The sequence below is a fragment of the Peromyscus leucopus genome, chromosome X, assembly GCF_004664715.2.
Source record: "Peromyscus leucopus breed LL Stock chromosome X, UCI_PerLeu_2.1, whole genome shotgun sequence".
Taxonomy (NCBI): Eukaryota; Metazoa; Chordata; class Mammalia; order Rodentia; family Cricetidae; genus Peromyscus; species Peromyscus leucopus.
This window is the reverse complement of record NC_051083.1, coordinates 31442871-31467980: the sequence shown is the minus strand read 5'-3', so window position 1 is coordinate 31467980 and position 25110 is coordinate 31442871. Positions and strand designations below refer to the sequence as shown.

Genomic DNA, 25110 nt, shown 5'->3' with positions numbered 1-25110 from the left:
ACAAAAACAAAAAAAATAATAATCGAGTTACCAATAATTCTAATATAATAACTTCCAAATCTTCAAAGTAATGATTAGCAAAAATGATAACCGAAGGTATCTGCAGCAGAGTTGGGCATAGTGACACATGCCTATAATACACACTTGGGAAGCTGAGGAGGAGGAGGAGGAGGAGGAGGAGGAGGAAGATGCAAGGTCCAAGCTAGCTTGCACTACAGAGCAAGAAAAAAAAGAATATGTGTCTCAAAACCTTATCTGCAGAAGCTGTGGTGCAATATGAAAATATCTGTGGTTTACTGACTTAGTGTTGTTCTATTGCTGTGAAGAGACACCATGACCATGGCAACTCTTATTTTTAAAAAGCATTTAATTGAGGTTGGCTCACAGATTCAGAGGTTAAGTCCATTACTGTCATGGCAGAAACCATGGTGGCATACAGACAGACATGGTGCGGGAGAAGCTGAGAATTTACATTGGGATCCACAAGCAGCAGGAAGAGAGAATGTCGTTGGACCTGGCTTGAGCAATTGAAACCTCAAAGCCCACCCCCAGTGATACACTTCCAACAAGGCCACACCTCCTCCAACAAAGCCACACCTCCTAATAGTGCCACTCCCTATAGACTTATGGGGACCATTTGCATTCAAACCACATTTGCTATGACAAAGGCACAGCTAGAGCTATGCACTATCCTTTGTTGACTACACTGACTGATGAAAACACTGAAGAGCCACAGTTACTCAAAATGATCTATTTTTTTTCTCCAAAGTCAGAGGCCCCTTGAACTCCATTCCATAGATCCTTAGAGAAATGAAAATTAAAGTGAAGAGCTATTGTCTTTTTTAAAAAGTATTTTAAGATATAAATCTTTCCAAGACAGATATAAATGTGAAGACATCTGCTAACACTATCTAGGATGTGTTTTTCACAAACAATATACATACAAAGGGTTGCAATTCTTGTTTGTGTCATGCCTGCCATATAAGAAAGCTAATGTTAATAAATAAGTGATAAATAACTAACTAAATGTTAATGAATAAAGAAGTAACTGATGTTCCATTTTCTTCTGGACTATCTCTTGATGGAAACCTGTTGTTAGACTTTGGCTGACTGCCTAGAGTATTTTTGGACTATCGTTTAACCAGGGGAGAAAAGGCAAATTTTATACTATCCTCAGAATTTAGCCTCCACCTACATCCCACATTTCTTGAAATTGTTCTCAGATTTCTTAATCAATATTGAAAGATGTAAAAACCTCCTGTGGCTATGAATTTTGGCATGCTTAATAGTATCCATGGAAACATCCTAATTGAAAACAGTCAACTCCCATTGGATCATCTCATCCCATGAAGCACTGAGGAGAATTTATTTAAATCCTCCCACATATTTAACACCATATAAAGAATTTTGAAACACGAGATAATACAATATATGTCATGGCAGAAACCTTCTAATCTGACCATTCAAAATAATTCTAGGAAATTGCTTCCAGGCACTCAAAACCCTGATCTGGGATGTGATTAAACACTTTGTAAATTTAGTGGTTTGTCTGTTGTGTAAATGGTATGCTGAAGTTGGACAAAACCTATCAGAAATTTGCTCTTTCATGACAGCAGAAACTTTTTATAGATTTACCCGATAGAAGAAAGGGTGCTGGAAACTATGAATTTTCTTACCTTTCCTGATAATTTTGCCTCACATCTTAAATTCCTCACGATTTCTAATTAGAACCAGCATCACTTTTCTGATACAAAAAACACACCACTACAAATAATAAAAACACAGTCGTAAAAGATCCAGCTCTACTATTTCGCTCTTGTCTTAGGAACATCTGTTTTATATTATCAATTGTTACTATGGTGGAGAAGGTAGAGAATCAGACACTGACCTTTAAGAGGCTGTTTTATCTTTATGTTTTTATATTTCTGCCTTACCTGTAAAACATACATTAAGATGGCAAGGCACTCTTCTACCAAAACCTCAGGAGGATTAGCATAATCAAATGTGACCTTACCCTTACCACTTTGCACCCAGCAATGCCACTCTTCCTGTTAGAGTGCCAAGCATCCTTCTAAAGTCAGCAGGAATCGCTCAAGGGGAAAAAGGAAGAAAGAAAGAAAACACAAGGGCAGAAGGAACATGGAAACCAGCCAAAGCTGACAGAATTTCAATAACCTAGGATTTGAAAAGCTGTACAAATGTATTTATTATAAAGATCTCTCAGCTTGTTATTATTATTAGCTTGTTTTTATTGAGTAAAAGATCTGTGTTCATGCCAGATGACTGAGAGAGCATAAGGAAATTGTTTCTGAAGGATGGTGCTAGTAATCCAAAACAAGCCAAAAGGTGAGCCCCTGCTATTTGAACAACACATCATCCACACAGAGAGCAGAGAAGGTAAAGCACTCTTTTTCCTTTAGGTTTTTATCCTGACTGGTTTATGACAAAAGAAAATGACAAGTGTCTGTGGAGTGCTCAGCCACAAATGGGAGATCTATATCACATGCATATGCACACACACACACACACACACACACACACACACACACACACACACACGGCCCAGGGACCATTGACGGAAAGGTGGAAAGACTATAAGAGCCAGAAACTGGGGAGGGCAAAGGTGAAACAATGTCTCCTGATCATGACAAGACCCCTGCATTCATCAATTCATAGCAGTTGTGGTTGCCTACACAAGTCCTACACTAGATCAAGCCAGTCAACAAGCTAGTATGGAATAGGGAAGGGCTTACAAGCTCCCACTCCTTACTGAGAGCTTTGGACAATTGATTACTTCTGGGAGAGGGACAGATTTCTTTAAAGTGTGGATCCTGGTAGGTCAACCACACTCAAGTGGATAGCCCCACACCTATGAGTATATGGGAAGCACAAATTGGAATCGGTGGATTATTTTTTAAATGAAATGAAGTTGGGGAGTACCCACAGATGTTAGAAAATTAGTAAGGGGCCATGAGTGAGCTTTCAAGGGAGGGGATATGCAATACAGCAATATAAAGGAAGAAAGGGACAGAACAGGAAGGGTTAAATAGGGTGGAGGAAGGAAGGGGGAAGAAGGAATATGGAGAGAGATAACTCACACTAAAGACCTTTTGAAAAAGTCATGGAAACCTACTACTGTAGAAGGTCTTTGAAATGCATATATATATATATATATATATATATATATATATATATATATATATATAATAATTTAAATGGGGTTACCATATAACAGGGAAACAATATCCCAACTAGACACCATATTCTAGCAAACTAATACCCCAGTACCAAGAATAGGTTACCTCTTTTTGACTTGTTGGCTAGTGGATCCAGTTGACTCCCAAATATTACAGGCTATTGTCATTGTTCTTGGTTATCCTCCAGAAGTTGATAGGAGTGCCTATTGCTTAACATACTACATACTGAGTCACAAAACAGAAAACTCAGATGAGTACTGATCTGGAAGCTTTATACCTACTGGCTAGCTTTCATAGTGCTAGAAGTTCTATGCATGCTAACATATGAGAAAAATAATCATCAGTCTTACCCAGCTGTGAAGCTATGAGCTACAACAATGACTGTCTTGGCAAGCTTTGCCCACTAGTACAATGGTGGCATGGATGTTATAGGAGTAACCAACAACTTTAAAGCCTGCTGTATGAGATGGAACCCATATCTGACACCATTATCAGAACCAAGGACCCATGATTTAGGACCCATGGGAAACCTAGTATTATTCTGTTAAATGGACACAGTACTAAAACGACTTCTAAAACAATGCATTGCTATATCCATAGATTAGAGCATCTCATCCGAGAAGCTTTTTCTTGCAGCAGATGGCAATTAAAACAAAGGCTCACAACTAATCAATGTGCAAAGAATAAGAGACTACAGAGTACTCAACCCTATACAGGATATTTATATCATACTCATTTCCCCCCAAGGCATCGGGATGTTTGAAGAAGATGGGGCAGAAAAGTTGTAAGAGTTAAAAGTGGTGGATGATTAAAATGAAATGGTGCTTTCTGGACACAACAGGACAGTTGCACATAAGAACTCACAGCAATTCTGACAGCATGCACAAGCTCAAGACAGTCAAAATCCCAGCATGGAGCCAGGGGTGGGGGTGGGAAGGATGTCCCAGCCCTAGCTGAGGAGCTAATGGCAATTATTAGTTACTGGGAGAGAAAAAGTCAGTTTTCTTTAAAGGTATGACACCTGGTAGATTGATCACACTCCAGGGAAGCCTCACACACCAAGATACCACTTACCTAAGTTAAATCAAGATAAGATAAATAATTTAAATAGACCAATAACCCCTAAAGAAATAGAAGCAGTCATTAAAAGTCTCCCAACCAAAAAAAGCCCAGGGCCAGACAGTTTTAGTGCATAATACTACCAGACTTTCAAAGAAGAGCCAATACCAATGCACTTGAAATTATTCCACAAAAAAAGAAACATAAGGAACACTGCTAAATTCGTTCTATGAGGCCACAGTCACCCTGATACCCAAATCGCTCAAAGACCCAACAAAGAAAGAGACCAATTTCCCTCATGAACACTGATGCAAAAATACTCAATAAAATACTGGCAAACTGAATCCAAGAATACATCAAAAAGATCATCCACCATGACAAGGAGGCTTCATCCCAGAGATGCAGGGATGGTTCAAGATACAAAAATCAGTCAATGTAAACCATCATATAAACAAACTGAAAGAAAAAAAAACACATGATCATCTAGTTACATGCTGAAAAAGCCTTTGACAAAATCCAACACCCCTTCATGATAACATTCTTGGAGAGATTAGGGATACAAGGAACATATCTAAGTATAATAAAGGCAATTTACAGAAAGCCAACGCCAACATCAAATTAAATGGAGAGAAACTCAAAGCAATTCCACTAAAATCAGGAGCAAGACAAGGCTGATCACACTCTCTCCATACCTATTCAATATAGTACTTGAAGTTCTTTTTTTTAACAATTTATTATCTTTATTTTTTATGTGCATTGGTGTATGCATGTATGTCTGTGTGAAGGTGTCAGATTTTAGAGTTACAGACAGTTGTTAGCTGCCATGTGGGTGCTGGCAGTTGAACCCGGGTCCTCTGGAGTTGGTGCTCTTAACCACTGAGCCATCACTCCAGCCCTGTACTTGAAGTTCTAGCTAGAGCAATAAGACAGCAAAAGGAGATCAAGAATGTGGCTTGTTCTGTTTCTCTGATCTTTCAGCATTCACCCCAATACCTGACTCCGGGTTTGTTTTTATTAATAAGACCTTTTTAAGATTCATGCTACATCTGGCACCAAACTTTTCGGGTACAAATTCTCGAAAAAGCTGCTTGCCTGTGGCCTTGCAATCCCCAGGTCAGGCCCAAGCTGCCAGTTGTGGTGGCGCACGCTGGTAGGATTTGCTGAAGGAGGGCAAGGGAGGAGGATCCCGAGTTCAAGGCCAGCCTAGAATGCTTGCTGAGGAGAAGCTGCGGACAGGGCGATATACAAATAGGGACCATGGAGGTGGTGGCTGCTGCTCCGAGTTGCCAGCTGTTTCTCATCGTGTTGATGGCAGCGATGCTGTTACAGGGGATGAGAGGTTTACCGCCAAGCTTGTTCAGAACAGTTGCCAGAACCATCGTGTTACAAGAAAGCATCTGCAAAGGTCAGTTTGGAGAAGTTTGTCAAGGCACATGGTGGGGAGAAATTGCTGTGAAGAGATTCTCTTCTAGGGAAGAATGTTCATGGCTCTGAGAGACAGACATTTATCAGACTGTGATTGCTCCAAACCACAGAGGAGGGACAAAAAAAAAATTCTGTAGGGAACCATGACCAAGCCTAACAGCAAATTTGAAATCTTCCAAAGGATCACAGGATCCCACTATGATGATTCCACATTGACTATGGTAAAGCCATTAAGCTGATAAACCACCCAAATATCAGCTTTGGACTACAAACTGCTCAGGACAATTTCAAGATGGCTAGCTGAGATGATCCAGCCTGACAGACTACTTGAACAAGGACTTGAGATAAGCCTTGCACTTTCCCATTATGCAGAGACTGGACAGATCATACAGCTAACTCTCCCAGGACTTGGCAATTAACCCAAAATTTTTCTTTGCAGGATTTGTAAAGATGCCTTTGACCCCAGACAGCAAGAAGTAATTTTAAGAAAATGACGCCCACATTCCCAAGAGGTGAGGTGGGTAGTTTTTGGTCGTTTGAGTTATGGATTTTGTCATTATTTGTGATGGTTGGTTACAGGTTGCTAATTGTTAATGGTCAAAAAAGGCTAAACAAAGGAGATTAGACTCAGGGTTCTTCTTTAAAGAAAAAGAAAAAAGAGGCTATAGATAAAAGAAAAATTTGAATCTACTCTGAAAAATAAAAGAGATATAGAAATAATAAGATAAAAGTGTAGATTATTGAATCTACTCTAAAAAGAAAAAAGGGAAGATATACAAATTATAAGATAAAAGGTAGACTTTTGAATCTACTCAGAAAAGAAAAAAGAGAGAATATGGATATGATAAGATAAAAGGTAGATTATTGAATCTACTTTTAAAAAGGAACTACTTGTTTTAAATAGGATAAATAATGGAGTTTTTTGTCTGAATCTGTAAAATGTTAATGGACTAGACATTGTTAATGTAATTCTTGACTCTATATATTGTATATACTTATTGGATATACTTTATCTTATATTAGTTATAAGCTTTCTTTATTATTTAGACAAAAAGGGAAATGTGGTGATATTGTGTCCCCCAATATATTGTGCATCCTAATAAACTTATCTGGGGTCAGAGAACAGAACAGCCACTAGATAGACACAGAGGCCAGAAAATGGTGGCACACACACCTTTAATCCTAGCATTCTGGAGGCAGAGATCCATCTGGATCACTGTGAGTTCAAAGCCACACTGGAAACAGCCAGGCATGGTGACACACGCCTTTAATCCCAGGAAGTGATGGCAGGAAGCAGAAAGGTATATAAGGCGTGAGGACCAGGAACTAGAGTCCTTTTAAAACTTTAGGTTTTTTTTATCAGCAGTACAGCTGAGATCCATTCAGATGAGGACTCAGAGGCTTCCAGTTTGAGGAAACAGGATCAGCTGAGAAGTTGGCAAGGTGAGGTTGGCTGTGGCATGTTCTGCTTCTCTGATCTTCCAGCGTTCACCCCAATACCTGGCTCTGGGTTTGTTTTTATTAATAAGACCTTTTAAGATTCATGCTACACAAGAGGATACAAATTGGAAAGGAAGGTAGATAGAAAGTATCGCTATTTGCAGATGATATGATAGTATATATAAGCGACCCCAAAAATTTCACCAGGGAACTTCTACAGCTGATAAACAACTTCAGTGATGTAGCTGGATACAATATTAACTCAAAAAAAATCAGTAGCCCTCCTATATACAAACAGTAAACAGGCTAAGACTGAAATCAGGGAAACAACACCCTTCACAATAGCCACAAATAATATAAAATATCTTACTGTAACTCTAACAAAGCAAGTGAAAGACCTGTATGACAAGAGCTTCACATCTTTGAAGAAAGAAATTGGAGAAGATATTAAAAGATGGAAAGATTTCCCATGCTCATGGATCATCAGTAGGATTAACATAGTAAAAATGGCCATCTTACCAAAAGCAATCTACAGATTCAATACAATGCCCATCAAAATCCCAAGAGAATTCTTTACAGACCTCAAAAGAAAAATACTCAATTTCATATGGAAAAAAAAGGATACCTAAAAAAATCCTGTACAATAAAGGAACTTCCAGAGGCATCACCATCCCTGACATCAAGCTCTACTATAGAGCTATAGTAATAAAAACAGCTTGGTATTGGCATAAAAACAGACATGTGGATCAATGGAATCAAATTGAAGACCCTGACCTTAATCTGCACACCTATAAACACCTGATTTTTGACAAAGAAGCCAAAATTGTACAATGGAAAAAAGAAAGCATCTTCAACAAATGGTGCTGGCATAACTGGATGTCAACATGTAGAAGAATGCAAACAGATCCATATCTGTCACCATACACAAAACTCAAGTCCAAGTGGATCAAAGGCCTCAACATAAATCCAGTTACAGTGAACTTGATTGAAAAGAAATTGGGAAGTAGCCTTGAACACGTTGGCACAGGAGACCACTTCCTAAATATAACACCAGTAGCACAGACACTGAGAGCAACAATTAATAAATGGGACCTCCTGAAACTGAAAAGCTTCTGTAAAGCAAAGACATTGCCAATAAGACAAAATGGTACCCTACAAAATGGGAAAAGATCTTTACCAACCCCACATCTGACAGAGCACTGATCTCCAAACTATATATAGAATTCAAGAAACTAGACATCAAAAAAATCCAATTTGTAAATGGGGTACAGATCTAAATAGAAAATTCTCAACAGAAGAATCTCAAATAGCTGAAAGACACTTAAAGAATTGTTCAACAAGCTCAGTCATCAGGGAAATGCAAAATCAAAACAACTCTGAAATTCCATCTTACACCTGTCAGAATGGCTAAGATCAAAAACACTAATGACAACTTATGCTGGAGAGGATGTAGAGCAAGGGGAACACTCCTCCACTGCTAGAGGAGGAGCAAACTTGTACAGCTACTTTGGAAATCAATATGGCAGTTTCTCAGAAAATTGGGAATCAATCTACCCCAAGACCAAGCTATACCACTCTTGGGCATATACCCAAAGGATGCTCAATCATACCACAAGGACACTTGCTCAACTATGTTCATAGAAGCTTTATTTCTAATAGCCAGAACCTGGAAACAACCTAGATGTCCCTTAGTCAAAGAATGGACAAAGAAAATGTGATACATTTACACAATGGAATATTACTTAGCTGTTAAAAACAATGACATCATGAAATTTGAAGGCAAATGAATGGAACTAGATAAAATCATCCTGAGTGAGGTAACCCAGATCCAGAAAGACAAACATGGCATGTACTCACTCATAAGTGGATATTAGCTGTAAAGCAAAGGATAACCAGGCTACAAGCCACAGACCCAGAGAAGCTAGGTAACAAGGAGGGCCCAAAGAGGAATGCATGGATTTCCCCCAGGAAGGTGAAATAGAAGAGATCTCCTGGGTAAACTAGGGGCGGGTAGGGATGGGAACATGAGGGATCAGGTTTGGGCAGGATAGAGGGGGAGATGTAGTTATTTTTTTTACTCTTTCAGGGCCTGCTACACAGATTCCAAATAAATACATGGAATGCCTGTCCTTAGCTTGGCTTGTTTCTAGCCAACTTTTCTAACTTAAATTATCCCATTTCTCTTTAACTACATTTGCCTCTAGGCTTTTTACCTTTCTTTATTCTTTTTTTCCCTTTTATTTTATTTTACAATACCATTCAATTCTACATATCAGCCACAGATTCCCTTGTTCTCCCCCCTCCTGCCCCCTCCCCTTCCCCCAGCCCACCCCTCATTCCCACCTCCTCCAGGGCAAAGCCTCCCCTAAGGACTGAGATCAACCTGGTAGACTCAGTCCAGGCAGGTCCAGTCCCCTCCTCCCAGACTGAGCCAAGCGTCCCTGCATAAGCCCCAGGTTTCAAACAGCCAACTCATGCAATGAGCACAGGACCCAGTACCACTGCCCAGATGCCTCCCAAACAGATCAAGCCAATCAACTGTCTCACCTATTCAGAGGGCCTGATCCAGTTGGGGGCCCCTCAGCCTTTGGTTCATAGGTCATGTGTTTCCATTCGTTTGGCTATTTGTCCCTGTGCTTTATCCAACCTTGGTCTCAGCAATTCTCGATCATATAAACCCTCCTCTTTCTCACTAATTAGACTCCCGGAGCTCGACCTGGGGCCTAGCCGTGGATCTCTGTATCTAGATCCCTCAGTCGTTGGATGGGGTTTCTGGCATGACTATTAGTGTGTTTGGCCATCCCATCACCATAGTAGGTCAGTTCAGGCAGTCTCTCGGCCATTGCCAGCAGTCTATTGTGCGGGTATCTTGTGGATTTCTGTGGGCCTCTCTAGCACTTTGTTTCTTCCTTTTCTCATGTGGTCTTCATTTACCATGGTCTCCTATTCCTTGTTCTCCCTCTCTGTTCTTGATCCAGCTGGGATCTCCCTCTCCTACAGGCTCTCTTTCCCTTGACCCTCGCCCTTCATTACTCCCACTCATGTCCAGGTTGTTCATGTAGATCTCAGCCATTTCTCCATCATTGGGCGATCCCGTGTCTTTCTTGGGGTCCTGTTTTCCGGGTAGCCTCCCTGGTGATGTGAGTAGCAGTCCAGTCATACTTGTTCCACCTCTAGTATCCTCCTATGAGTGAGTACATACCATATTTGTCTTTCTGAGTCTGGGTTACCTCACTCAGGATGATTTTTTCTAGATCCATCCATTTTCCTGCGAACCTCATGATGTCATTGTTTTTCTCTGCTGAGTAGTATTCCATTGTGTATATGTGAATTCTCAACAGAGGAAACTCAAATGGCTGAAAGACATTTAAGGAATTGCTCAACATCCCTAATCATCAGGGAAATACAAATCAAAACAACTCTGAGATACCACCTTACGCCTGTCAGAATGGCTAAGATCAAAAACACTGAAGACACCTTATGCTGAAGAGGATGTGGAACTAGGGGAACTCTCCTCCACTGCTGGTGGGAATGCAAGCTTGTACAACCACTTTGGAAATCAATATGGCACTTTCTTAGAAAATTGGGAATCAGTCTCCCCCAAGATCCAGCTATACCACTATTGGGCATATACCCAAGAAATGCTCAATCATACCACAAGAGCACTTGCTCAGCTATGTTCATATCAGCATTGTTTGTAATAGCCAGAACCTGGAAACAACCTAGATGCCCTTCAACTGAAGAATGGATAAATAAATTCTTTATTCTTTTTTTTTTAAAGATTCATTTATTATGTATACAATATGCCTGTATGCCAGAAGAGGGCACCAAATCTCATTACTGATGGTTGTGAGTCACCAGGTGGTTGCTGGGAATTGAACTTAGAACCTCTGGAAGAACAGCCAGTGCTCTTAACCTCTGAGCCATCTCTCCAGCCCACCTTTTTTTATTCTATATATCTTTATTTCCTTCTTACTCCATCGCAGGGTGGCTGGGTGTCTGGCCTCTGGCATCCTCCTCCTCTTCTCCTTTTCTCACTCCTCACTCTCTTCCCTATTTTTCTCTTTGCCTACAGCTCCACCTATTCTTGTTCCTGCCTAGCTATTGGCCATTCAGCTCTTTATTAGACTAATCAGGTGTTTTAGGCAGGCAAAGTAACACAGCTTTACAGAGTTAAACAAATGCAACATAAAAGAATGCAACACATCTTTGCATCATTAACTATCTCACAGCATAAACAAATGTAACATATCTTAAGTTAATATTCAACAACAGGGAGAGTAATGAAAGAGATGTCTTGATGGGAGGGCATTTCAGGGTCAGGTAGAAACCTGATGCAAGAGAAAGTCCTACGAATTTACAAGAATCCCCAGCCAAGACTCCTAGCAATAGTGAATAGGTAGCCTGAATTGGCCATCTCCTGTAATCAGATTGGTGACTACCCTAATTGCCATCAGAGATCCTTCATCCAGCTACTGATGGAAACAGATGCAGGGATTCACAGCCAAGGACTGGGCCGAACTCTGGGAATCCTGTTGAAGAGAGGGAAAAAGGATTGGAGGAGCCAGAGGGTTCAAGGTCATCACAAGGGAACCCACAGAAACAACTAACCTGGGGTCATAGGAGCTCACAGACTCTGAGCCGACAGCTGGGAGCCTGCATGGGACTAATCTAGGCCCTCTGCATATATGTGACAGTTGTATAATTTGGTCTACTTGTGGGACTCCTAGCAGTGGGAGCAGGACCTGTCCCTGATGCTTTGGCAGGCTTTTGGGAACCTATTCCTCATACTAGGTTGCCTTACCAAGCCTTAATATGAGGGGAGGAACTTAATCCTACCTCAACTTGATATGCCATGCTTTGTTGACACCCATGGGAGGCCTGCCCCTTTCTGAACAGAAACAGAGGAGTAGTAGATTGTGGGGGCAGAGGGGAGGTGGGGAAGGGAATAGGAGGAGAGGAGAGAGGAGAAACTGTGGTCAGGCTGTAAAATAAATGAATAAATTTAATTTTTAAAAAAATGAAAAAAGAGAAAAAATTACATCAAAAAAAGATATAAAAAAAGAATATCCAGGTGCCAATAGATGCTAGTGATGATTGTGTAATACTTTTAGTATGTTTAATATTGAACTATAGGCTTAAAGTGATTAAAATGGCAATTCAATATATATTTTACTATAATAAAAAGACTTATTTAAAACATTTAGTTAAGATATGAGAAAAAAAGATCTGGAAATTTTAAAAAAAAGTCTTTTATGAAGACAAATGCCTGCATAAAGAAATAAAATAGAGCCAGGTGTGATGGCATATTCCTTAATCATAACACATGGGAAGGTGCTTGCTGTATAGCAAGTCTAAGGCCACAGCTGTATAGCAAGTTCATGGTCAACCTGGACTACATGAAACTATGAAAAGAAGAAAGAAAGGTAGAATGGAAGATAGGAAAGGAAGAGAGAGAAAGTGAGGGAGAAAGAAAGATTCAGAGAAAACCCAGCACTCAGGAGGCAGTCAGGTAGAAGATCTCTGTGAGTTCAAGGCCAGACTGATCTACATAGCAAGTTGCAGGCCAGCCAGAGTCACATGGTGAGACCCTGTCTCAAAAATGCAAACAAAACAAAACAAAATAAAAAGATTCAAAGAAAGAAGGACAAAAAGACCACAAAGGAAAAAATGAAAACAAAGTAAATAAAGAGGGGGAAGGAAGGAGAGTCAGTTGACTAAATTGTACATTCACATTTCTATAGTGCAAAATAAGAATTCATGTTAGGTATATTCAGTCTGTCTGTCTGTCTATCTGTTTGACATACTAGAAAGCAAATCTAGAGCCATGTTCATGCACAGGCACTGTACAGCTTTATCCCTAACCCTCACTTTATGTTTATTTAAATTTTTGAAATAGTAGCTCCACAAATTTCCTAGGCTGTGTTTGAATTCACTCTGTAGCCCAGTCCAGCTCTGAATTTGTAATCCACTTGTCTCCACCAAAGTATCTGGGATGACAGGCCAGTACCACCAGTCCTAGCTTTAGATCTGAACAGTTTTGAAAACTTTTTGGTCATAAATTATCAGTCTAAATCATTAATGTAAAGGGCTCCATGGTATTGTTCATTCCAGTATATCATATCTAAAAATACTACAGATCTAAATAATACTTTGACCAATTGATCAAAATTACAATTACCAATAAGAGGCAATAAGACACCTTGTGGATATGTACATCACTTACCAGGTAATTTAGGAAAAAAAAACTTGGCACACTCTATAAAATAATGTCATGATATGATATATCTTCTTCAAAATGTCGATGTGATCAAAGAAAAAAATCTAAGCATGATGGCACATGCCCAGAGTCCCAGTACTTGGGAAGCAAAAGCAAGACAACTGCCACAAGTTAGAGGCCAGTGGAGTCTATAAAGCAAGTTCCAGATCAGCCAGGAAAGAACAGAGCAGAGAAAGGCTTATGGGAACTATTCCAGATCAAAGGAAATGAAAGAGCTATGACAAATAAATTCAATATGTCATCTTGGCTACAGCCTACAACAGAGAATAACTACTCCAACAAAGAATGTTTTAGGAATAACTAATGAATTTGAAATACAGATTCCTCTTTTGTTGTTGTTGTTTTGCAGTACTAAGGGTTGAACCTAGGGTCTCATGCATACTGGACAAGTACTCTACCACTAAGCTATACCACCAGGCCAAATTTCCTATATTTGAATAACAATATACATATATAGGTTCCAAACTTAAAGCTTCAGTGGAAAACTGTGAAAAATCGTATCTTCACTAGATAGTATAGAGCTAAAGAAAAAAGAGCTGCATATAAATGCTATAATCTAGTTTATGAACATATTTCTTGAAAAAGTCTGGGTTTGCAACTCTCAAACTACCTCATGTATATACTACAATTGGACAGGTGAACATATTGTTAGGTTTATATATTAAGGTACAAGAAAGTATGATATATGCAACTTAATTTCAAATGCATTTGTAGAGAGAAACAGTTATATAAATACAAGTATATAAAATAAGAGAGGAGATGGCCAGACATGGTGGTGCATGCCTTTAATCCCAGCACTCAGGAGGCAGAGCCAGGCAGATCTCTGTGAGTTCGAGGTCAGCCTGGTCTACAGAGCAAGTTCCAGGACAGGCACAAAGCTACACAAAGAAACCCTGTCTCAAAAAAGCAGAGAGGAGGGGAGGGAAGGACAGAGACAGAGACAAGAGAAGGGGCTGGGGAGAAACAGGGCCATTGTGACAAATGTTAAGTAAACCTAGGTCAAAGGGCATATAAGACATCTTGGTGTTATTGTGATTTCCTACAAGCTTGAAATTACTTCAAAGTAAAATGTTAGCCTGGAGCTTTTAGTCACTACATGGCAGACACCACTTATATAACCAGAAATGCTCATACTGAGAAGAAAAAAAAAAGTGTCTGTATTGATCCCTGAAAGTTAGGGAACACAGTGGCCAGAGTCATAATTGATCTTCATTTTTAGTAGAGCATGGCTCTATTTATCTTAGTCAAATATTTATCATAAATACTCTACAAAGTGAACCACAAATGAATCCTAAAACGAATGAGCAAATTTCAAGGAGAAACAGAATATGTGCGTTGTCTCAAAGCATCTCTCCAGATATACTTTAACTATAAAGGGAGAAGTAGCAATTTGACAGTAAAGAAACTGTAAATTCCAATTTAAACAAGGAATCAAGGTATATGTCTAGTAATAAGACCTACCAAAATCATATCCCCAATAAAATGCTAAAAAATATGCATCATCATTTTTTACCATTCTTGCCCCAAAATGCACAATTTTATTTGAACCACAAAAAAAAAATCAAAGCCAGATATGGTGGCTTGTAGCTGTAAGTCCAGCATTCAGGGGGTGGGGGTAGGAAGATCAAGAATTCAATGTCATCCTCAACTACATAGTGAGCTTGGGGCCAGCCTGGGCTACATGAGTCAGACTATGTAAAAAAAAAAAATCAGACAAACTCAAATTGAGAGACATTCTAAAAAATAAATGGCCCATATTTTTTAAAAATATCATGAAATACAAAATTAAACTGTTACAGACTCGGCAAGCCTAAATACAAATTAAAACTAAATGCAATAAGGGATTCCAGACAGGATCCTGCATCAGAAATAGACCACCAGTAGAAAAACTTGATGAAGTCAGGTGTGGTGGCACATGCCTTTAGTCCCAGCACAGGGGAAGAAGAGACAGGAAGAGCTCTGCCTGGTCTACACTGTGGGTTCCAGGACAGGCAAGGGCTGTATAGAGAGATCCTGTTTAGGAAGATAGAAAAAAAAAAGAAGGAAGAAAGACAAACTGATGAAATTCAAATGCAGTTATGTAGTAATGAACCAATGCCACCCTAACTATTATTTTTTCTTCCGGTTTTGCTTTGTTTGTTTGTTTGAGATAAGGTATCAGGGTTTCACCATGCAGGATGGCCTCAAACTTGAAGTGATCTACCTGTCCTTGTTTCTTGAGTACTGAGATTCCAAGCATGCACTACCTTGCCTTGAGCTCTGCTGTAGTCTGAATGAGAATGGCCCCACAGACTCTTATATTTGAATGATTAGTCTGCATTTGGTGGGATTGTTCGCCAAGGATTAGGAAGTGTGGCCTTACTGGAGGAAGTGTGCCACTGGGGTTAGCTTTAAGGTTTTAAAAGCCCACACCAGAGCCTGGTCTGTTAGGTAGGGACAGGTCAAAGCCCCTCCCCCTGCCTCAAGGCTGTGCAAGGTGTCCCAGCATAGGCAGTGGGCTCCAAAAGCAGCTTGCACCAGGGATGGATCCTGATCCTACTGCCCCTACCTTCTTGTAGGAGGCAATGGGGGTGGGTAGGTAGGGGAAGCTGGTGGGGTGGGAGGAGGAAAGAGGAGGATCTGTGATTGGTATATAAAACAAATAAATAAATCTCTGAATAAAAAAAAAAAAAAGCCCAAGCTGGGCGGTAGTGGTGCACGCCTTTAGTCCCAGCACTAGGAGGCAGAGGCAGGTGGATCTTTGTGACTTCAAGGCCAGCCTGGTCTACAGAGCGAGTTCCAGGACAGGCGCAAAGTTACACAGAGAAACCCTGTCTCGAAAAACAAAACAAAACAAAAAAGCCCCACACCATTCCAGTTAGCTTTCTGTCTGCCTCCTGGGTCGTTGCCTCAACATGTCAACTCTCAGCCATTGCTCTAGTGACAGGCCTGCCTGCCTGCCTGCCTGCCTGCTGCCATGCTCCCTGCCATGGTGGTCATGGATTCACCCTCTCAAATTGTAAACAACTAAATGTTTTCCTCTGTAAATTGCCTTGGTCATGGCTTGGTCACAGCAGTAAAACAGTAACTAAGACAAGTCCAATCTGCTACTCTTTTTTAATGATTCATTTGTATGTACTTGTGTGTGTCTATGTGTGCCTGTGTGAGCTTCTGTGCACCAGAGGACATTGGATCCCCGGAAACTAGAATCATAGGTGGTTGTGAGCCAACCGATACACATGGTGGGATTCTACAAGAGAAGTAAGCACTCTTAACAGCTGAGCTATCTCTCCTGCCCCTCAATTCTTTCGTTCTTGATAATGGTGCTATGTTTATATATAGAACTAACACTAAGGAGGTAAAGTGTGGATTAAACTACAACTTTCTATAGGTCATTTTCTTTAAACTCATCTCTTAAGTGACTAAGTGAATACATGAACGTTCATCTCTACCCTCACTCAGAACTCCACTAGAAATAGTAATACAGGGCTCTTTCTTTAAAAAAAAAAAAAAAGCTTAAACCTAAAGCATAAGAGAAGGAAACAGATAGCAAATTATATGGCTGGGAAACTAACATATAAAGGTGACAGGAAGAAGGTTAATTCATACAACACAGTGGGGGGAGTATCCAGACCTCTCTGAGGGGTAGTTAAAGTTGGAGGCAGAAGGATGAAGCTAAGACATCAGTATTTTAGGTAGCATTCTGGGAACACAGCCCCACTACCACTTAGCAAATCTCTTACTAAAGGAGCCACTTTAGGCTTAGATTTTCCCTTTTCACTCAAACAGTGAAAAGCAAATAAGGCAAACTAAGTGTTGAAGGTTTCCTAGCAATGCTTCGTGTTTAGAACCAGACATCTGTCCACCTTTTGGATGTGGAGTGGTCAATGTCCACACTTGGCAGTGCCATCCTCCTGCCAGCCACCTCATTCAGTGGGTGACACAGCACTTCTTAACAGCATCCATAAGCAGCACCTAGACCTGTCAGTATTCAGCTCCACAGTTACATAAAGCTAGCCTGTTTTGACATCTGCTTTGGACCTTGATGACTGCTGGGGGATGATTCAATCCCCACTCCCCATACACCCAGACCCTTGGCTCCTATCTTTTCTCAAGCCACTAACAGCCAGTCTGAAAGCTTCAATGCCAATTAAAATACCATAAATGATGAAACATCCTAATTGTAGAGAGGCAGGCTGCATTCAAAATGGGTGAAACTATCAGGTCTGGTGGCAAATGCCTGTAAATCCAGCACTTATAAGGCAAAAAAAGTAAGAGGGCTGCCCAAGTGTGAGGCCAGCCTTGGGCTACATTCTATGATCCTGTCTCAAAAACAAACTAACAAACTAACAGAAGAAACAGAGCCTGAGAGAAGGCACAAGAACAGAGATCCACTTTGTTTTATCTTATTATATTTTACTTTGTTATATTTTATTATCTTTTCTAATGAGAGGGAGAAAGGAAGTGGATCAGGAAGGGAGGGAAGGTGGGGAGGACCTGGGAGGAGAAGGAGGGGAAGTTATAATCAGGATATACTGTATGATAAAAAAATCTATTTTCAACAAAAGGAGGAAAATGAGCTAACAAGATTCAAAGATGAACCAGGCTGGAGATATTAAATCAGAGGCAGAGCACTTGTCTAGTTTGTGCAAGGCCCTGGGATCAATCCTCAAAGCCTCCAAAACCTTTTTTGAAAACATTTTGAATAGATAAAACAGGACATGCATGTTAGCACACACACCTTTAATCCCAGCATTTATCACCCAAACACTAAAAGGAAAATAAGCAAAACTAAGTGTTCAAGGTTTCCTACAACTCTAAATTCACATTTATAATCAGACGTCTGCCAACTTTTTGGATGCACAATGGGCAATTTCCAGATGTGGCAGTTCTATCCTCTGTGACATCTACCACATTAAGTGGATCTCTATGAGTTCAAGGCTAGCCTGTTCTAAACAGTGAGTTGCAGGTGGGCTGGGACTGTATACTGAAACGCTTTCTCAAAAATAAATAAATGAAACAAATCACGACATTATAGTACTCAAATGATGGCAGAAATATATCTCAATGAGATAGAACTCACAGTCAAATATATACACTTGCATTTACAACTGACTGTAGACAGGGTTCTAAAAGAATGTGATAGAACAAGGGGTGGTGGTACATTCTCAAGTCCCAGCACTGGGGAGGTGGCAGCTAGAGGATCAGAAGTTTAAGGTCATCCTTAGCTACAAAGCAAGTTCAAGGCCAGCCTGGGATACACAGATTCAGAATAACAAAATCAACAATGGTGCTAAGACAATTACAGGCCTATGTACGAAAGAATAAATCTGAACCATTACTTCACAGAATATAGACAATTTAACTCAAAATGGATTAAAAAAAAAAAAAAACTTCGGGCTGGAGAGATGGCTCAGAGGTTAAGAGCACTGGGTACTCTTCCAGAGGTCCTGAGTTCAATCCCCAGCAACCACATGGTGGCCTACAACCATCTCTAATGAGATCTGGTGCCCTCTACTGGTTTGAAGACATACATGCAGACAGACCACTGTACACAATAATAATACAATAAATAATCTTAAAAAAAAAAAAAAAACTGGGGAATCTGAGCACCTAGTCCAGCTTGGCAACTTGGCCGGACCCGACCCCCTGAGGGCAGCAGCCTAGCGGTTACCCAGATCTACGTGGTCACTCGGCAATCTCGGGCGCAGACTGGTTCTGCACAGCCCAGTTACCCGGGAAAGGGCCGCTACTCTTCACTTTGAAAAAAGATTCTGTCCAGAGGTGCCAGGAAGACTAGCCTCAACTTGTTGATCATTTTCCTTCTTGGCCTTTGAATACCATGGCCAGCTCAAGAACCAGAAAAGTACTTAAAGAAGTCAGAGCACAGGATGAGAACAATGTTTGCTTTGAGTGTGGTGCATTCAATCCTCAATGGGTCAGCGTGACTTATGGCATCTGGATCTGCCTGGAATGCTCTGGGAGACACCGTGGGCTTGGGGTGCACCTCAGCTTTGTACACTCTGTTACAATGGACAAATGGAAGGACATCGAGCTTGAGAAGATGAAGGTTGGTGGGAATGCTAAATTCCGAGAATTCCTGGAGGCACAAGAGGACTGTAAGCCTAACTGGTCCCTGCAGGACAAGTGCAGCAGCAGAGACCCAGCACTCTTTAGGGATAAGGTGGCTACCTTGGCAGAAGGTAGAGAGTGGTCTCTGGAGTCATCGCCTGCACAGAACTGGACCCCACCTCAGCCCAAGATGCTGCAGTCCACTGCTCACCGGTAGCTCCTCTGACCTGCTGGCCAGATCTCAACTTCACCCTCGTTAGTGGTAGCTTAGGATTCCCATAGAAACCTCATTTCCTCCACTTGTGGAAAGAGCTCCAATTGTCAGCTATTCCCAGAAGTCAGTGAAAAGTAGCTTTTTAACATTTCTGAAACAGTGCAAACTTCTAATAAAAATTTACCCCAAATTAAAAAAAAAAAAAAAAAAAAAAACTTCAACACATGAACTACAAACACACAGAAAAAAAAGTAGACGTAAATCTTTGTGACCACAGATTAGGCAATGATTTCTTAAACATAATACCAAAGGCCAGTGAGATGATGGGTCAGTGTATAAAGGTGCTTGCCACCAAGCCTAAAAATCTGAGTTTGATCCCCAGGACCCACATGAGAGAAAGAGAGAACCAATTCCTGAAAATTGTCCTCTGTTCTCTATAGCCAGCAGTTTTCCTGTGTCCCGCAGGCACTTGGTCCCAAACAAACACACAGAGGCTTATTATTAATTACAAACGGTTCAGTCTATGGCTCAGGCGCAACTGCTAGCTAGCTCTGACACTTTAAATTAACCCATTTTTATTAATCTATATTTTGCCACGTGGCCATGGCGTTACTGGTCTGCTGGCATCTTGTTCCTTGGGCAGCTGGATGGCATCTGCCCATGACTTCACCCTTCTTTTGCCCTTCTTTTCTCCCTGTCTCTCTGGATTTCCCACCTGGCTCTTATCCTGCTTTACTATAGGCCAAAGCAGCTTTATTTATTAACCAATGGGAGCAACATATGTTCATAGCATACAGAAAAACCATCCCACAGCAGATCTCTGCATGTGTACCCTTCCCAACGCTCAAATTAATAAATATAATTTAAATTCTTTAAGTGTTGTGGAATATTATTTTAACTAGGCAAAGATGTGTTACATTTGTTTATGCTGCTGAATATTTAACTATGTGAAGGTGTGCTACATTTGTTTCTGCTGCCTTTCTTAAAAATGTAAAGATATGTTACATTTGTTTAATTATATAAAGATGTGTTGCTGTTTCTCCTTGCCTGCCTAAGGCACCTGATTGGTCTAACAAAAAGCTGAACAGCCAATTTCCAGGCAGGAGAGGGATAGACAGGGCTGGTGGCAGAGAGAATAAATAGGAGGAGAAATCTAGGCTTAATAAGAACAACGAAGAGAACAGGGGAGACAGAGAGGGAGATTCCCAGGGCCAGCCAGGCAGCTGCCAGCCAGCAGACACAAAGTAAGACATACAGAAAGAAAAGGTGAAAAGCCCCAAGGCAAAACTTAGATAAAAGGAAACAGATTAAAACAAGAGCTAAGGCTGAGCATTCATAACTAATAAGAAGTCTCTGTGTCATGATTTGAGAGCTGGTTGGTGGCCCAAAAGAATGCCTGGTACATTTAAGAGTTTAAGTTTTTTTAAGAAAGCTTTTAAGAGCCAGGCATGGTGGCACACACGTTTAATCTCAGCACTTGGGAGGCAGAGGCAAGCGATCTCTGTGAGTTAGAGGACAGTCTGGTCTATGGAGTGAGTCCAGGACAGCTAGGACTGTTACAAAGAGAAACCCTGTCCCGAAAATCAAAAAAAAAAAAAAAGAAAGAAAGAAAGAAAGAAGAAAGAGAGAGAGAGAAGAGAGAGAAGAGAGAGAGAGAGAGAAAGAGAAGAAAGAAAGAAAGACAGTTTTTTATTAAACTTTTTTAAGATTTATTACGTATACAGTATTCTGTCTGCATGTATACCTGCAGGCTAGAAGAGGGCACCAGATCTCATTACAGATGGTTGTGAGCCACCATGTGGTTGCTAAAAATTGAACTCAGGACTTCTGGAAGAGCAGTCAGTGCTCTTAACCACTGAGCTATCTCTCCAGCCTGAAAAAAAAGAAAGTTTTTAAGAAAGACAACAAAAACACAAAAGACAACAAACAATTTTTCTTTTTTTTTTTTTCCAGAGCTGAGAACCGAACCCAGGGCCTTGTGCTTGCTAGGAAAGCACTCTACCACTGAGCTAAATCCCCAACCCCAACAAGAAACAATTTTAAATCCTCGTCAAAACTTAAAACTTTATTTCAAAGGACACCAGAAAGAAAGAAAAGGTCAAACTAAAGAATGGGAGAAAAATTTTACAAATCATTTATCTGAATATATTTTACAAGCCTTACAAATCAAGCAATAAAGAAAAGCAATACAATTGTTCAAATAGACAAGCAATCTGAATACATATATGTCTAAAGAAGATGCATACAAGGCTGGGGATGTAACTCAGTCAGTGCTTTCCAAGAACACACAAAGCCCTGGGTTCCATCCTCAGATGGAATAAATTGGATGTGGTGGTGCACACCTGAAATCCCAGCACTTGGGAGGTAGAAGCAGGAGGATCACAAGTTTGAGACCATCTTCTACTACAGCTAGCTTTAGAGAACAGCCTGGAAGACATAAAACACTATCTCAAAAAAAGTGAACATATGGCTGGGCAGTGGTGGCGCACGCCTTTAATGCCAGGAGGCAGAGGCAAGCGGATCTCTGTAAGTTTGAGGCCAGCCTGGGCTACAGAGTGAGTTCCAGGAAAGGCGCAAAGCAACACAGAGAAACCCTGTCTCGGAAAAAAAAAAAGCAAAAAAAGTGAACATATACAAGTAGCCAGTAAGTATATGAGGAGACCCTCAAGGCTAGGTATGGTGGTATACACCTGTAATCCCAGGACCCAGGAGGCCGAGGTAGGAGTATTACTGTGAGTTCAAGGAGAGCCTGAGGTATATAGTGACTTCTAGACTAGTATGGGCTACACTATGAAACTCTGTCTCAAAACAACTAAGTGAAAGAGGAATGGAAGCCATCTAGGGACTACCTACAGTATGAGTCAGGAATGGTGGTGCATGCTTATAATCCCAACACTCAAGAAGCAGAAGCAAGAATATCACTGCAAGTTCTAGGCTAGCCTGGTCTACATACAAAAGAAGTACATTGTTCCAAAACCATTAAGCACAATGACCTACCATTACACACACAGTAGGCTAGCTAAACTCAAAACAGACAATAACAACTATTAACAAGGATGTGGAAAAATGGGAAATGAGAAGCTTCACATGAGTGGTAAGAATTAAGACACTACATGAGCCTTGCAAAAGAGTCTGGGAGTTCCTCAAAAGAGTATCCACAGAGTTAGAACACAATATAACTCTACTCCATGTATAATTTCAAAACAACATGTCCACACAAAAACACACACAAATGTTCACAGCAGCACTATTCACAACAACCAAAAGGTAAAACTAAAACAAATGTCCATCACTTGATGAATCAACAAATAAATTGTAATATATCTATAACAAGGAAATATGACTGGGTCATACAAAATACTAATACATGCTACAACACAGATGAACCTTGAAAACAGGCTACATGGAGCCGGTCAGTGTCAAGTAACTATATATTATGTGACTGCATATCTTTTTGTTTTTCTTAAAAGCAAACTTTTGCTCTACATCCCCAGAAGGACTTGAAATCACTATGTACCCCAGATTAACCTCAAACTTGTAGTGATGCTCCTGCCTCAGTCTCCTATGTGCTGAGATCATGACTTCACCATTTTGCTCAACTTAATGATTTCCTTTCTATGAGATGTCCAGAATAGGCAAATACATAAACACTTAAATAGCCTCTGTGGCTGTCTAGGACAGTAGGATTGGAGGTCACCACTAAGGACTCTGGGAATTCTTTTGGGAGTAATGGAATTATACTAGAATTAAACAGTGGTTACAGCTGTACAACTCTGTGACTATAGTAAAACCATTGACTTGTATACTTTAAATGTGCAAGTTTTGTGGGATAGGGGTTATAACTCAAAATAGCATTGTTATTTTTCAATGGAAAAATAAGAAAAATATTTGAAATCGCACAGATGTTCCAAATTTGATTATGTCAAGCAAATTAAGTTCAATCTGATGAGTGGGAAGTATGTCATCTTAATCATGTGTGTGATTTATTAAATTAAAAATTCACCTCAGTTCAGGTGGCTAATTTCAGATTACTAAACTGTCAGTGTTTATATGCTGGTTGAAAGCCCAAAAGCAGAAAGCAATATGGTTAGAAATAAAAAGAGGTGGAGAGATTACAATCACTGTTCTAACAAAAGAAGCATATTAACTAGCGAGATGATAAAGTGCATTACTCTCAGCCTCACTGGGGAGGGTAGTGAAGATTTATGATTAAAAGCTAATATGGGTACAGAAAGAAAAGTGAAACCAAGCATATTTGAGATAGGCCATAGTACACAGAACTAAAGTTTAGTGGACGAAAGGGGAGGATAATGGACCAAATGAGAATGTATGTACTTATGAAATGCACATCATCTGTTTTAACTCTTCAGTACAACCTCCCGTTCTAGATGGAGATTACCAAGTTGGAGCAGCAAACTTTTCCCTCCCGAAAGCACTTCAGGCCCTGCTAGCTTTCTGGTCTCTGCCCCAGTTACTCAACTGCACCACAATCATACAAAAGCAGCCGTGAGCTATATGGAAACAGATGAGTGTGGTTATGTTCCCATAACACTTCGAAAATAAAAGCTGAAATCCAGAGTTCATCTCATTGCCACATGCCGCAAATTACTTGGCTTACAAAATTTAAGAACAATTTTAAGATGCAGGAGAGATGGCTCCAAAATTAAGATTACTGACTGCTCTTCCTGAGGACCCAGGTTCAATTCCCAGCCCCAACATGGCAGCTCATAATGTCTGTAACTTCAGTTCAGGGGATCCGGCATCCTCACACAGACATATACGTGTGGGCAAAACACCATGCACATAAAATAAAAATAAAGTATTTAAAAAATATTTTAAAACTATTTTTAAAAAGAACCATTTTGCTGGGCAGTGGTGGTACACACCTTTAATCCCAGCACTCAGGAGGCAGAGGCAGGCGGATCTCTGTGAGTTCGAGGCCAGCCTGGTCTCCAAAGCGAGTTCCAGGAAAGGCGCAAAGCTACACAGAGAAACCCTGTCTCGAAAAACAAACAAACAAACAAAAAGAACCATTTTAAGATGTAAGACCCACTCTTGACTCACAGATAACTGTGGAAAAATAAGTGGCAGATGAATTTGGCCCACAGACAGTATTTCTCCAACTCCTGATAGGAGAATATTTTTAGACTTTCAGTATAACAAACACTTCAACATATTGGTACACAAGAAGAAACAACCAAGTCTTACACTGCACAAAACTACTTACACAAAAAAAGGAAAAAACTTACCCAAAACAGCAAGGATGTCTCCTTCAGGAAATACTGACAAAATGTTAATAAGAATTAGTGAGTTAATACACAAGAGTCCTAAGAGTAGTATGGCATACACAGAAAGCCAGTCAACCAATTTTCTGATGTTATTTTTGAGATCTATTTATTTTAATTTTATGTATATGAATGTTTCATCTGCATGTACATACCCAT

The 25110-nt window shown here is 40.3% G+C and overlaps 2 protein-coding genes across 2 annotated transcripts in view; one reads left to right on the top strand and one right to left on the bottom strand.

Moving 5' to 3' along the window:
* Reps2 (RALBP1 associated Eps domain containing 2) overlaps positions 1-25110 on the bottom strand; it is a 230421-nt gene that overhangs the window by 184277 nt on the left and 21034 nt on the right.
* Positions 18983-19679, top strand: LOC114705715 (ADP-ribosylation factor GTPase-activating protein 1-like). The gene has a single exon (XM_037198872.1). The coding sequence runs from the start codon at positions 19223-19225 to the stop codon at positions 19667-19669; it is 447 nt and encodes a 148-aa protein (XP_037054767.1). The 5' UTR covers positions 18983-19222; the 3' UTR covers positions 19670-19679.

What these genes read in the sequence shown, in the direction of transcription:
- LOC114705715 (XM_037198872.1), top strand. Translation starts at nt 19,223, where the DNA reads ATGGCCAGCTCAAGAACCAGAAAAGTACTTAAAGAAGTCAGAGCACAG.